The sequence below is a fragment of the Molossus molossus genome, unplaced genomic scaffold (assembly GCF_014108415.1).
Source record: "Molossus molossus isolate mMolMol1 unplaced genomic scaffold, mMolMol1.p scaffold_m16_p_4, whole genome shotgun sequence".
Lineage (NCBI taxonomy): Eukaryota > Metazoa > Chordata > Mammalia > Chiroptera > Molossidae > Molossus > Molossus molossus.
The window spans coordinates 45,549,955-45,565,096 of NW_023425377.1; the positions used below are offsets into that span (position 1 = coordinate 45,549,955).

At 37.9% G+C, this 15,142-nt stretch overlaps 1 protein-coding gene across 1 annotated transcript in view; it reads right to left on the bottom strand.

Annotated features, from left to right (window-relative positions):
* The window catches only part of ADAMTS19 (ADAM metallopeptidase with thrombospondin type 1 motif 19), a 316,590-nt gene that overhangs the window by 229,554 nt on the left and 71,894 nt on the right, over positions 1-15,142 (bottom strand). Inside the window, exon 3 of the mRNA XM_036241047.1 lies at positions 4,231-4,393. Coding sequence (XP_036096940.1) covers positions 4,231-4,393 — 163 coding nt within the window. The remainder of the gene's footprint in view (positions 1-4,230; positions 4,394-15,142) is intronic.

The following is a 15,142-nucleotide window of genomic DNA, read 5'->3' on the forward strand; positions in this document are numbered from 1 at the left end:
AGCCACTAAAGTTGAACATTTGCACATTCAATGATCAAAGATCTAAAATATATACTCATCAGAAATGCATACAAATCACATGTACAAATTATTCAGAGCAGCACTATTCATAATATTTCAATTAACCATAACAGTATAATGGATAGCCCTGGCCAGCATGGCTCAGATGGTTGGTTGCTAGTTGGATTCCCAGTCAGGGCACCTGCCGGGGTTACAGGCTCAATCCCCAGTAGGAGACATGCAAGAGGCAGCTGATAGATGTTTTGCTCTCACATTGTTTCTTTTTCTATCCCTTCCTCTCGATCTAAAAATCAATAAAACTTTTTTTTAAAATAGTGTAATGGATAAAGACATTTTGGACTATTCATATAATAAAACACTATGTAGCAGTGAAAATAAACCATCTGCTTCAATGTGCAAAACTATGGATGAACCCCCTAAAAATAAGGCTGAGTACAAGAAGCCAATTACAAAAGAGTAGGTAGGATTTGGATTATATCACTCCAGGAAAGCACATGGACTGAGAAGTAGAAAGAAAAGGAGGCAGTCTTAGGAAATGCCGACATGTAGGGGGTGTGCATGTAGAAGACACACTCACAGAGGAGACAGAGATATAAGAAAAATAAAAGTAGAGCCAAAAGAAAACCACAGGGATAGTTACAAAATGAGGAGCTTTGGAACTCTACCAAGAGTTCCAAAGAGTGGTAAATAGACCATGTAACAGAAAGAGAAAAGTTTGTTCCCTTTATTGCCCCAGCCAGTGACAGCTATGTTGGCCCCAAACTGTCAATGTGCAGTATCCGTATTTGCATGTTATATTTAAATGGACTACTCAGAACAGTCTCAGTTTCTTAAGAATTGCAACTTTGTGGTAGATGCCATCATACAAGTTAGCCACTGTGTGTGAAAATCATGCATACTGAAGTAATCTTTTTATTACGTTCTTCCTTTGAAGTCTTCATTATCTACATTAACTCTGCTCAGCTCATTCTTCATCTCCTAAATCTTGAGACCATTTTCCACCCCTATGCATGCATAAGAACAACATAATTGATATCATACATCTCTAGTCAGAGAAGAAATTTTAAAATGCCTATTCACCTGTGCTCAATGTATGATCTCCGTAATATCCTCCACATACTGACAGTAATCTCCGTAACAGTTATGAGTGGTGTATGGAAATTATTTCAGTAGCAGTCTGAGTCCTAGATATACTCATAATTTATACTAAAATGTTAAGGGATATATATTGATAAAGTCACTTGCCTGCTTAAAGTCTTCAAAGACCACATTCTGCCTTCCAGAGATAGTCCTTCCCACTGCACACAAGTCCCTTCACCATGTAGTTGATGACTACCTTTCCAGGGTGGTATCTCATGACCATATTGCAGACATTTGGCTTCAGCTCCCCAAATTGATGCCATTGTTCCTTCTGCCTAAATGCTTTCCCCAACTAACAATATGCACTAAAAACTTCACGTTTTTCATTTGCACACGTAATCTCATTTAATTCTCACAACAACCCTGAGCTTCAAGTATCACTATCCTCATTTTGTATATTGTCAATGGAGATTTTGAGAGATAAAGTAAGTTTTCCAAAGTCACAAAGCTAGAAAGTAGTAGTACAAGAATGTGAACACAGGCAGTCTGACCCCAAAGTCCATTAACTTAGCCTGCATGCTCTGTTCCCTTTTCTCTCTGTGGCATGGATAAGTTTCATTTGATCTTCGAGGCTCAGCCCCCCAATAGCAGAAGCTCGGGATCATGTGCACTGAGTCTGTCATAATTCTTAGTACACTACAGTATAATGACTCATTTACCAGTTTGTCTAAAAGAATACATTGATGTCCTGGCCCAGTTGCTCAGTTGGTTAGAGCACTGTCCCAATACGCCAAGGTTGTGGGTTCAATTCCCAGTCAGGGCACATACAAGAATCAACCAATGAATGCATAAATAAGTAGAACAACAAATAAATATCTACCTATCTATCTCTCCCTCCCTCCCTCCCTCTCTCTAAAACCAATCAATAAATACAAATGTAAAATAAAATAATACATTGGTTGCTACTTGAGAGTAAGAGCTGTGTCATTTAGTTCTACATTTCTGTGAGATAACTGGCCATGCTTATGTTGCAAATAATTAAGCTAAATTTTAAATTTTTAAGGGAATTAACAAAGAGTACCCAGTTGGAGTAGGACTGCAGTTGTGCCTTAAACCCAGGGCCTCTGACCCTCAACCTCATGTGCCTTCCCCTCCTCTACACTATCTTCAAACACGGTTACCTTAAAGTATAAAGGTCCCTGTTTTGAAAACAAATATTCATATAATAAATACATATAAACATAATATACTAAGGCATTAAAATGAAGAATGAGAATAGTACAAAGACTAAGTAAGCTTTATGATTCCATTGCGCAAAGGCAAATACTGCAATACCATTGAAATTTGAATCATGTGTTTAATATGTGAACACATCAGCCTGAAATAAGAAGAGCTACAATTAGACATATCAGTATAAGTACATGAATATTTAAATTTATAAACAGTTCATTTTAAAATGATTTCTTAGATTCTAGGCTCTTAAAAGGCCATTGAAAATAGTAAGTGCACAAAATTATTCAACTGATGACAGCTCAGCACTCCTTGCATGCGATTGTCTGAACCGGATAGGTCAATTAATATATAACAGCTATGCCTGACAAAAACTAAGTCAAACTTCATGAGAAATGTTTGCCAAATAGGAACCATGTATTTATGTTTTATAACCCTATTCAAATTAAAAATTTTCTAGAAACCTTTCCTCTGTGCATAATGGCATACAAAGCCTGCTTTGTGTCATCGTGTACATGGGCATAGAGAACAGTGGAACTGACTATGATTCAAAGTTGTACAGTGCAAATTTCCAGTACAACTCATACAAGGCTATCTCCTTAAATGTACTGAATTCCAGTCGTGGTTGCTGTTGTCATTTCACGATACAAAAGCCTTTCTTTTGCATATTCATAATGGTAAGACTTTCACTCAGCTGTTATATGTCTTTTGTGTCTGTAGTTCTTTGAATAGAGAAGAAAGCTGTGTCTTTTTAAAATTGACTTGATCATGTGAATCAAAGAGGGTGACCAAGACTCACTCAACCACTTTTGAAGATGACTGCCATATAGACTGATATAACGACCTTTTCACAAAAGAAAAAAATAATGGATTAATTTGAGATGAATATATCTAAACAGAAACATATTATAATCCTTTCTTAATACAAACACCCTAGACAATGATGATATGAACATCCTAGGGCCTCTGCAAATGATACTACTGTCACAATTCATATATCCAAATAGGCCTTGAAACCATAACCAACTTGAGACTTAATATCTTGGCACTAAATATACTAACACCTAATTTTAAATCTGCAAGTCAAATTTTAAAGTCTTTACACCAAAAATTCTTCAATACATTCATATTTCCTCAGATTCTAACCTCATATCAGTGAATAGTCACTGAGATGTCTGGTTTAGATGTCTAAAAATGTTGGCTATGACTTCCAGTTCCCACTTATGTAACAGAAATCATTCATTTCCCCTAGTATTCTTGCTAATCCCACAAATCTCTGCCAAAGGAAGTAAGGAAGTGCACAAATAGTCACCATTTTATTTCTGTGAAGAACTGGCAGACAAACAGAGACGAGGATTCGATGGTTAGGAACGTTTGTGTGCCTCTAAAACTGCCAGATGTAAGGTATTCTGATACTGAAAATAAAATTCAAAGAAATAAATTTTTACTCTTCTTCCTATTCCTCTGATGATTTTAACCTCCAAGATGAGTTTTACTTGAGTCAAAAAAAAAAAGATGCTTCTAGTCAAAGCAAAGGGGTGGCATGATGGACTAAAACAGGGCCCTGAGTTCCCAGTACCAGCTTCAAAAGAGCTCGAATTCTGTGTCATTTCTAGTTCAGTGAGGGGACGCTTATCCTAAGAGAAACACTTTACAATTCAGGAGTGACATGGTGCGCTATATTATATATTAATTCCTGAAGTTCTTTGAGTTCATAATTCTTGATATTAAAATGTGGTACTTACCAGGAAACTAAAAAATAAATTGAAAACAGATATATTTAATTGTCATTAACAGCAACAACAAAAAAGATAAAGCTAGTAAATTGATGAATGGAGAGAATTTTTAAAGGATTCATCTGACATTGCATAGTTAGTTAAATCTTTCAGAAGGCATTACCTGAAATAGTACCACAGTAATGACTGTGAGGAGTTGACTTTGTGACTTTCTCTTCCATGGACCTTTTCTGCCTATATACACGGTGTGGGTGACCCGTTATGGCCATTGTATCATTGAGTGGTTCAATAAATATGAAGTCCTCATTGAGCTGTATAAATCCCATCTGGAATAAATAACATAAAAAGACATGTAATACCATTTGAATAAATTACTTTCTGGGTTCTCCTACTCACACACTATTTTCTTTCACATATGTGCATACATTCTTCTAGTGAAGCTATTTTAGCAACCACATAATAAAGTAACTGTCTTCCCATTTTATTACTTCATCTTTATGTACTTTATTGCACTAGCATAAACTTCATTTAGTTAGTCTGAGCCTGTGTGGGTGGGAGGCTAGATGCCAGCAACAGATGCACAGTAAAAATTCTGGAATGTTAAAGGCTCGCTTTGGGAGACCCATGGGTTCACTTGTACAGCATGTTCAGAGAGCAATACAGTTTTAATTGCATATACCACACAGTCCAACTTTTTGACAATCATTATTTAACAAAGTAAGTCATGTAACATATCAAAGCAAATGTAGGAGACATAGCATTAAAGTCATTATATAAAATATTTTTTAAGCCTTCTACTAAACATTTTGAAAACCTGTGAACAATAAATTACAGAGAAAAATAAAGCATCACTTACATAAACAAGTTTCATTTCATACAATGCCATATTTTTAAAGTTCACCAATTGTGAGCGGAGGGCTAAAAACTGTAAAATATGGTCATGATCAATAAAAACAACTTAAAAAAGTAGGTATCCTTTTATTACACTTACTAAGCCTAATCATTTCTTTCCTTTTTTAGAATAGAAATTTGCATTATAACTAAGAAAATATTCCACATGGAAGAACTTATGATTTAATCTTTTCAATTTTTATTATTCTACTCCACTGTATTATAAATATATATTTGATTATTCCGTTAACTCTTGAGTAAATATTTTTGAAGAAATTATCCCTTAGAACCTGCGTTATTCATACCCAATCTGCTATTATCAAAGTTCATAATTATGTATTGCATTAATTATATGAAAATTACATATAGTTCACTATAATTTGATCCACATATACCTAGCACAGTAAAAATATAACTACTTTTTTCAGATATAATAATTCTCCCAAGCTGAATATTAAGAAAAAATAAATCTATGTTTAAAAAAATGTATGTTTTCCTTAGACATATAGAAGAGGCTTTTTCTTTTGCTTTGTTTTAATTATTAAAATGTATTGTATCTTCTATACAAAAAGACCAGATGATTGCCAACATGCTACCTCATTTTATTCTGTAAGAAATCCAATTTTATGGGAGCCTAATTTTATGGGAAAAAAGAGAATAACAAATATTTACAAATTAAAATAATAATCACAAAAGATGCAGTACATCGGCATGTGGATTAAGGATCGGCAGCGTCACATTATATATCACATTATATATCCACAGTATGAAAATACAGCAGCATGTTACTTTTCTTATGTATTAGTGATTCTGAAGTTCACTCAGTATTCAAGGTCACTAATAAAATTGATTAAAAGAATTGTTATGATGCTCAATTATAATAGATAAATATGCTCACATTCTGGAAACTAAATCATAAATTTGCTATCTGATAATTCTTTCAACAGATTATAAGTGTAGTTATTATATTTATAACAATAAATCCTATAAAATTTAATTGCATACTATTCTGTAAAATTTAATCACTCCAAAACAGATTCTGGATTTAGGATTATTTGAGTTTATAATCTACTACCAGCCCTGTAACTATGAGAAAGTCACAGCACTGTTATCACAATAACTTCACAGGGTTAGTTGGAAGGTTCACTTTTTAAAAACACATGTAATGCTCTTATCACAGAATCTGATACTGGGCAAGCAATCAATAAATGTTCACCATAATTTTTATTTTATTAATAAGACTAACCATAATAAATATAAGCACCCAAACATTTGAGTATGGACTGCAGAGCTCAAAAAAATCAAAGTTTATCCTTTTATATCCACATTATTAGCATATTAAATACTCCCTGAAATACATGAGGTTTTTTTAGTTAAAATCTGGAAAGCTCTTCATAATGGGTCAAGAGCAGCTACCTGAGTTGCAGGTTTAGTCCTAGCCCTGGTCCCAAGTTGGGTTGTGCTCGGAAAGCAACCAATCAACGTGCCTCTCTTACATGGATGTCTGTTTCTTTCTCTCTCCCTCTCCCTCCCTCCTTTCCTTCCACTCTCTCTAAAAATCAATGGAAATATCCTGGGGGAGGGTTAACAAAACAACAAAAAAGGAATTGCAGAAAATCTTAAGGTTTTCTGTGTCTCTACAAAGGGCTTACTTTTTCCACTAACAAAACAGGTTGTTTTATCTGTAGTGTGATTTTACAGGCTGTGGAAGAAAACAAATCCATATTAACCTCTCTGCACAAGGGCCCCTGTGTTCAACAATCCGCAATGAGGCAGCACTCACTTCAGGGCAAATGTTGTCCTTTCAACTTTGGAAGGAAAGAAAAGATATGTGAATTAATTGACACAATTCAATACCTAAAATAAATGCAGACTATATAAGCATTTTTCTCCCTGTTGCCTTTTTTGATTTTCAATGAGACATTGCATGATGATATTGAGAAATGAACTTAAGTTTCAGTTATTCCCTACCTTATTTCTGTCATCATATACATTTCCTGATACGGTAGCATCTGTTCTTTTGTCACTGAAAGTTATTCTTTGATTTGACAATTTAGCAGAATGTCAGTACTTTGCACATTTACCATAAGTTATGTAAAAATGTTACCATCCATTTCTTTTCTTATTGGTTCTGATATTTTATTTCTTGATTTAGATGCCTCTGTGCTTTTTAAAACAATCATTAACATTAATCTTCATGTAGATTTACTGATAACGCCACAAACTTCTAATCAAACATGAAATTTAATTTGGCCAATATGCACAAATTTTTATATATAGTTTCTTCAATTCACCAAATATCAATGTTTCATTTGCTCAAATTTAAACGAACCATGGTCTATTAAACAGACAAACAGATTCTAAAGTTCTAATGCAAGCATAACTAAAAAGTAGCTAAAAAAACTAGAAAGCAACATGGTACTCTCCAGCTGAGGGCACTCCTACTGGGAAACTGCCGCCCCCTTCACAGCCTCACTTCCTGTGCCCTCACAAAACTGAAACACTGCTGTAGTTATCTCAAGTGTTCTCTTCATTCCTCCATGTGCCTTTCTTGAACTTTTCTTTATTTTCCAGAACCTTGGTTTTCTAGCTAATCTTTCAGTGGACTAGCTGAACGTATTTTATCTGAAGCTCAAACTGTGAATTGTGAGTCCTTGAGAATAACCTATTTTAAAAAAATATACAGCATATCACAAGAACTAAATACAATTAGCACTATGGGACACGGGAAAGGTGGTAGATCATTATAATTTCAGGACATGAGAAGTCTTGAGAAAGAGACTACCACAAGGTGGCTTCCTATGAGGGGAGGCCTTGGGAGCGAGGGCACAGAGGATACTGAGTCACAGAAACAGTTCAAGAAGAGGCCTGGCTTGAGAAGAGAACTGGAGAACTGTAGCCAAAAAGTAAAATGAACCTATATAATCGGAAACATCAAATGACCAAGTTCTTGATAGAAAAAGGAGAGTCAATGTCCTAAAACCCTGAGGCTGATTTCATTTATTGTCTGACTATAAGACATTAGAGAATCAGTAAGATACTGAAGTAGCACAAGTGTTTCATTTCTAAACAACAGTAATAAAAGTTGCTGAAAAGCTTTGCATCAGTATATGCTTGTAAAAACATTTTAGACAGACTTCCGGTCAAGATGGCAGCACAGGTAAACAAACACAGTATCGCCTCCTCCCACAACCACATCAAAATTACAACTAAACTACAAAGGAACCATTATTCAGAATCACCTGAAATTGAGCTGAGTGGAAGTCCTACAACTACAAAATTAAAGAAGCAGCCACATAGAGAATGGTAAGAGGGGCGGACAGGTTGGTCCCACACCCATCTGTGGCAGATAAAAATCAGGAGAGATACCTCAGCTGGGTAGGTCCTTCCTGAGGACTGAGGGAACCCAGATGTCCAGCTCAGGGTTCCAGTACCAGGAAGAAAAGTTCCCATAACATCTAGCTTGAAAAACCAGCGGGATCTGAGGCTGAGGGAGGCTGCGGCTTCTAAAGACCCAGGCAGTTCCTCGTAAAGGTCCCACACATAGACTTACTCAGACTTGCTCTAAGCTCAGAGGGGAAGCAGCTTGAGGGGCACCAGAAACATACATGGGAAGAACTGAGCTGTTTGGCTTTGGGACAAGGGCTGGAGAAGCATATTTCTCCTGGACAGACATGCTGGCAAAGGTTGATGTTCCTTTGGTGAGCCCTTCCCTGGGATGGCAGACAGCAGCCATATCTGGGACTCCAGCAACCTGGCTCACACTGTTTGCTCCGCACGGGTGATTCCCTGAGGCCCTGCCCCACCCAACTTTCAGGCCCACCCAAGCTGTTTCCAAAGGCTTTACAATAGGATTGGCCTGTCTTGGATCCTGCTTCAGATTTTCCTAAAATCTCTGAAACAAGCAGCATCTGGTCTCAGTGAACCCCATACCTCTCATTAAGTGGCCCCAGGCCTGGCACTAGAAGCAGCCAGCTTGGTTCACAACTTGGCTTTTTCTGGCACCTCCAAGCCCAGCCCAAGAAGCCGTCATTGGCAGATCAATTTGTAGCTTATGCTTGGTGGCCCCAGATAGAACACAGGCAGTGGCTCACCTTGCCCCAGAGCCAGCACACCCAGTGGACAGCTTCAGACCACGTCGAAGCACCACCACCCAACTACCTTCACAAGTGACACACTCAGTGAGCAGACTCAGTGGGTACCACAGCCCTGATGAAGTAAGTCTTACTGTGTGTGGTGGGCCCCAACACAGCTGATCCTCCAAGGTAATCAGAGGGCAGCGGTCAGTGGGCACAGCCAGTCCTTGCAGCTGATCAGCCTGAGTCAATCCCTCCCATTGATGTGCCAACAGAAATAAAGACTCAATTACAATAGAATTGAGTACAGTCCACACTGGGAATGCACCTCAAGGGCGTGATCAGGGATGCTGTGCCACTGGATCCTACAGGACACATATAACAACAGGCCACCCTACGACGTCTAGGAGACATAGAAACTCTACCTAATATATAGAAACAATCACAGGAAAGCAGTCAAAATGAAGAGACAAAGGAACATGTCCCAAATGAAAGAAAAGAACAAAACTCCAGGAAAAGAATGAAAGAAAATGGATATAAGCAATCAATCAGATGCAGAGTTCAAAACACTGGTTATAAGGTTGCTCAAGGAACTTGGTGAGACATTCAGGGAACTTAGTGAGACCTTCAAGGAACTTAAAGAGACCTCCAAGGAACTTAGTGAAAACATCAACATTCCCTATTTACAGGGAATCAACAGTAGAGTAGGTAAAGCCAAGAAGCAAACCAATGATTTGGAATATAAGAAAGCAAAAAACACCCAATCAGAACAGCAAAAAGAAAAAAGAATCCAAGAAAATGAGGATAGTGTAAGGAGCCTCTGGGACAACTTCAAGCATGCCAACATTCACATCATAGGGGTGCCAGAAGGAGAAGAAAGAGAACAAGAAATTGAAAATCTATTTGAAACAATAATGACAGAGAACTCCCCTAACTTGGTGAAAGAAACAGACATACAAGTCCAGGAAGCACGAAGAGTCCCAAACAAGATGAACCCAAAGAGGTCCACACCAAGACACATCATCATCAAAATGCCAAAGATTAATACAAAGAAAGAATCCTAAAAGCAGCAAGAGAAAACAGTTAGTTACTTACAAAGGAGCTTCCATAAAACTGTCAGCTGATTTCTCAAAACAAACTTTGCAGGCCAGAAAGGAGTGGCAAGAGATATTCAAGGTGATGAAAAGCAAGAACCTACAACCAAGATTACTCTATCCTGCAAAGCTATCATTTAGAATTGATGGCCATATCAAGAGTTTCCCAGGCAAGAAAAGAGTTCATCACCACCAAACCAGTATTATATGAAATGTTGAAGGATCTTCTTGAAGGAGAAAAACAAAAATATGAACAATAAAATGGCAATTAATACATATCTATCAACAATTGAATCTACAACCAAAATGAGCAAGCAGGACAAAAACAGACTCCTAGATGCACAGAACTTTTCATTGCTTGCCAGATGGGTGGGGCTGGGGGAATGAGTGAAAAAGATGAACGAATTAAGAAGTACAAATTGGTTATTAGACTGATCAACCTCAAAGGGAAGGAGGAGGTGGGGTGGGATGAGATAAACCAAAGAAAGAACTTCTATGCATATATGCGTAACCAATGGACACCTACAATAGTGTGGGGAAGGCAGGAGGGGGGCGGGATTGGGGAGGAGGGTGTCTATAGGGATAAAGGGGGGGGGGAATATCTGTAATACATGCAACAATAAAGATGAGTTTAAAAAAAATTTTAGACAAATATTTTTCTGATGCTCTACATGATCTGATTAGACATGTTTGGTTTTATTAAGTATTTTCTTATATAGTAATGTTAGAATGTCTATCTCATTAAGTAAATATAACATTATATACTTTAAACCAGTGGTCCTCAACCTTCCTAATGCTGTGACCCTTTAATACAGTTCCTTATGTTGTGGTGACCCCCAACCATAAAACTATTTTTGTTGCTATTTATAACTGTAATTTTGCTACTGTTATGTCTTAGGCAACCCCTGTGAAAGGGTTGTTCGACCCCCAAAGGGGTCACGACCCACAGGTTGAGAACCACTGTAAAATGTAAGAATAATATAGGCTATACATACATTATACTATAGTTTGTTTTATGCTTTATTCAAAAAATGTTATTTTCAAGATTACTGTAAATGGGAGTAATTTTTCATGCATTTGTGCATTCTATATACACATACAAATTTGTATAAAAATATACCCCTGACACCACATCTATCCTACTGTCTTATACCAAAATATTCTTCCTGACTCCACCCTTTCTGTTTCCCCTTCAAGCCCACAGAAATAAACACCAAATCCTTAATGAAGACAGATAACATATAAAGTCATGACAAAATCTTACCACTCCAGCTTTATTTTTACTACTTAAACTTCATATACAACCCCAACAAAAAAATTTAATTGTGTGAACAAGATTTCAATTTTAACATGTTTCCAAAAAACACTTAGCTCCATGATCCCATCTTGGTACATGGCATGTGCAGCTTTCTTTTTCCAGAAAGTCACTGTCAGTCTCAAAATTTATTTCTTCAAAATCAAGCCAACCATGTTCTTTCTCCAAAGCAACCACTGCCTCCCCTATCCACTTCTACCCTGGACCTTTTCCATTACTATACTAATAAACCCACTGTGGTTATTGTTTTTGTGTCTCTCTGATTAGAACAAGAGGTCTCTGAAGGAAGGCTTTGGCCACAGAGCTCCTCATAATGCCTTCAAATACTTAAGGTCTACTACATAGTGGGTGCTCAAGGAATGTTGCTTTTAACTCAATGTATTCTTACTTCTTGAGATCAAAGGAAACATATCCATTCACTGCCCTGAAGAGCTTCTATTCACTCCACTGCCAGGGCTCCATGGGGACAGGGGGTGAGGGTGGGTACACTACAATTTGACTTCTTCCCTCTGGCAGTTGTTGCTTTGTGTGCCCGAGTTCTATCTTTAGGAAAAGCTGTCAAGTGACCACATTGTGAACATCACTCCATTTTTTTTCCCTGACAAAAGGCTTCAAAGAGAATCATGAAACAACAATGGAAAAAGGAAACTTAGAAATCATCTGGTCATCACTGGAGTTTCAAAATTCAAGAAAACTTATGACTCACCTAAAATCACACAGAAAGTTCATGTCAATGTCAGGACTAGAATCTACAGTTCCCAATTTCCAAACTGTTGTTTGGTTTTAATCCAGCACTCTACATTTGCTTGCTACCTACATTTTATTTACATTCTTGCCTATACTGTAGTTTGCCACACTGCACTCCAGAAATTGTTCTGGGTCAGCCACAGTTCCCTTTCCCTTATTCTTCTCTGTAAGGCACTTGACCCTGGACTGTTTTTCTCCTCCATGTTGCTCTAATTTTCCTTTTCTCTAGCACCTGTTCCTGTCTCCTTAAGCAGGTCAATGTTCCTTGCTCCAGGGCAGGTCTCTGGTCAGCAACTGTTCTGCATTTATCACACCCCCAGTGATATTATAACCCCCTCTACGGAGAAGAATCTCAATCCTCCCGTCCCGCTGCTTCCACTCCAGATCCACTCTCCACATCTTCCACTTGTCATCTCACTACAGCTGTACCATCCTTCTCCTGGCAGTCATGCCTCTCACTTTTTCCTAGTTACCCAGACTTAAGTAATTACATAGTTCTTTATGCTTCCCTTTTCAAACTTATGTAAAAATATTTTGTTAGATGAAAACAATAAGAAAATAATATGCCTGTATGCCAGACACTGTATATACATTATTTCATTGAATCAAAAACAGCCAGCTCAAGACACCTATGCTAATTTCAACAGTTTTAGAGTTAAAAAAAAAAAAGAGTTTCAAAAAGATTTATTGTGTTCTAAGGTCACAAATCAGTCTGTGGTGAAACAGAATTCAAACCAAGGACTGCCTGGCTTCAAACGCGTGCTGCCTCTGCGAGGCGATCTGAGAAAGGCGAGGCCTGCCGTAGGCCTGTTATTCCAAATAACTCTCATCTTTAAAAAATGTTGCACTAAGGATTTGACGTCACGCACAACACCTCACAAATGGTAGATTTCCAAAATTTGATATCAATAGCAAGGCCAGGCCCTATCCCACAAGGCAGAAGACAAAAATACTGCATTCGGCACTGAACTTCATCTTAAGCTGACTGTTTTATGTGACCAGACTTCCAAGTGGCCAAAAGCACTGGCTTTCTGAGTGGGCTGAGGATCCCAGCTTCAGGCCTCCTCCACAGTGGATGCCCAATAATTCTCCTATGGCAGATTTGGGAAAGTATTTCCATATTTTAGTTTTCCTTTCTATCTTCCTTTCTTTTAGTTCTTTTTTTATTTACCTTCTTAAAATGTGAACAAAAACCCTGAAATTTTAAATAGCAGAACATTTAAAAATATAGTTAAAAAAAGAAAATAACCATCTCAAATTCTACGATATGGCATAATTACAACATATGTATATATTTCTTTCTAGTCTATTTACATACATACAGAATTATATGTAAGTATATGTGTGTGTATCAGTGTGTGCACGAATGTTTCTATACACATGCACAAATATGTTAGTTTTATATTTTACTTCTTTTTACCATTTAATAATAGCTTTAATAGCTATTTCTTTCTTAATAGCATTGAATAATCTTTATAAGCTTGGTTTTTAATTGATGAACAATAGTTAATCCTTTAAACATATTATACTTTTATTAGCTATCCATTCATTCGATCCTCTGTCCAATAAAATGCCTATGCATACCAACTTCGTACAGCCAGAGCTCAAGGTGCAGCAACAAACAAGGCTGGCAAGACATACCACCAACTGATACTGCAGGAAGGGAAACAACATGCTGTTTACACCATTGGGTCAAAGTTACACAAGTGCGAAGGCAAGCAAAATGGCAGTGGAGTAAACGGAAGCTACACAGACCATCTCGAGGACAAAACTGGAATTACAACTAAAATAAAGACAAATCGTCCAGAAAAAGCAACAGAAAAGAACCTTGTAAGGAACATATAAACAGGGATACTGAATCAATCCTGGTAGGATTGAGGTGCGAGAGGGGAGCTGGGAGCCCAAAACAGCAGTGGTCTTAGCTGTGAGCAGTGCTGTCAGGGTTAAATTCCCAACCCTGTTCCACAGCACAGAAAGCCAGGACAGACCACTAAAATAGCCACAGACACTCAGCTTGGGTTCCAGCAGAGGAAGGGAGGACTGGACAGGAATTGTGTGGAGGGGGGGATTTGGAGGGCGCTCAGAGCTTTAGCTGAGTTGTGGCCATGCAGGACAGTGGCCATCTTACTCCTTCACAGGGCTCGGGACGGGGGGGGGGGGAGTTGAGGGGGGGGAGCCCCTCTCTCGAAGATTCAACCCCACCCAGGTAGGCTAATGAAATGCAAATTGAGGCTCATTAACAACCAGCATCTGCCCCACCCTCAGGAAATCCACTTAAGCTAAACACCTGAGGGAGTTTTTCATTCAACTGAGAATCAAAGGCTTTTCAAGTAACCACGACTAATAGCCTCCAGACAAAAAGCTAGAGGATAACTGAACCTTTCCCAGACTTCCAAATCTACCCAGGAAAGTAAGAATTGACAGTGGTGTTTAACTTGGGCCAACCCAGGTTCATCCAAAAACCAGTAGAGGGAGCCACAAAAAGCAGGACACCAACACCAACAGGGGAAATTTAGCAGGCTCCAAAACCCACGGAGATAGCTAAAATGATGAAACAAAGAAACAAATCCCAAATGAAAACACAAGAGAACTCTATCGAGATGACATAAATAAAATGCAGCTAAGCAAATTATCAGAGGAAGAGTTCAGAGCCATGATCTTGAGAAGCTCAATAGCATGAGTAAGGACATCAGCACCATAAGTAAAGATATAGAAACATTGAAAACCAATGAAGTAGAAAGGAAAAATGACATAGCAGAAATTAGCAACACATTGGAAGGACTAACCAGCAGAGTAGAAGAATCAGAGGACTGGATTAGTGAATTAGAAGACAGGGTAAGAAAAAAATCAACCAATCAGAAAACCAAAAGGAAAAAAAAAATTAAAAACAGGAAGACAACTTAGGAGATCTGTGGGACAACTGGAAAAGTAATAACATTCGCATCATACCAG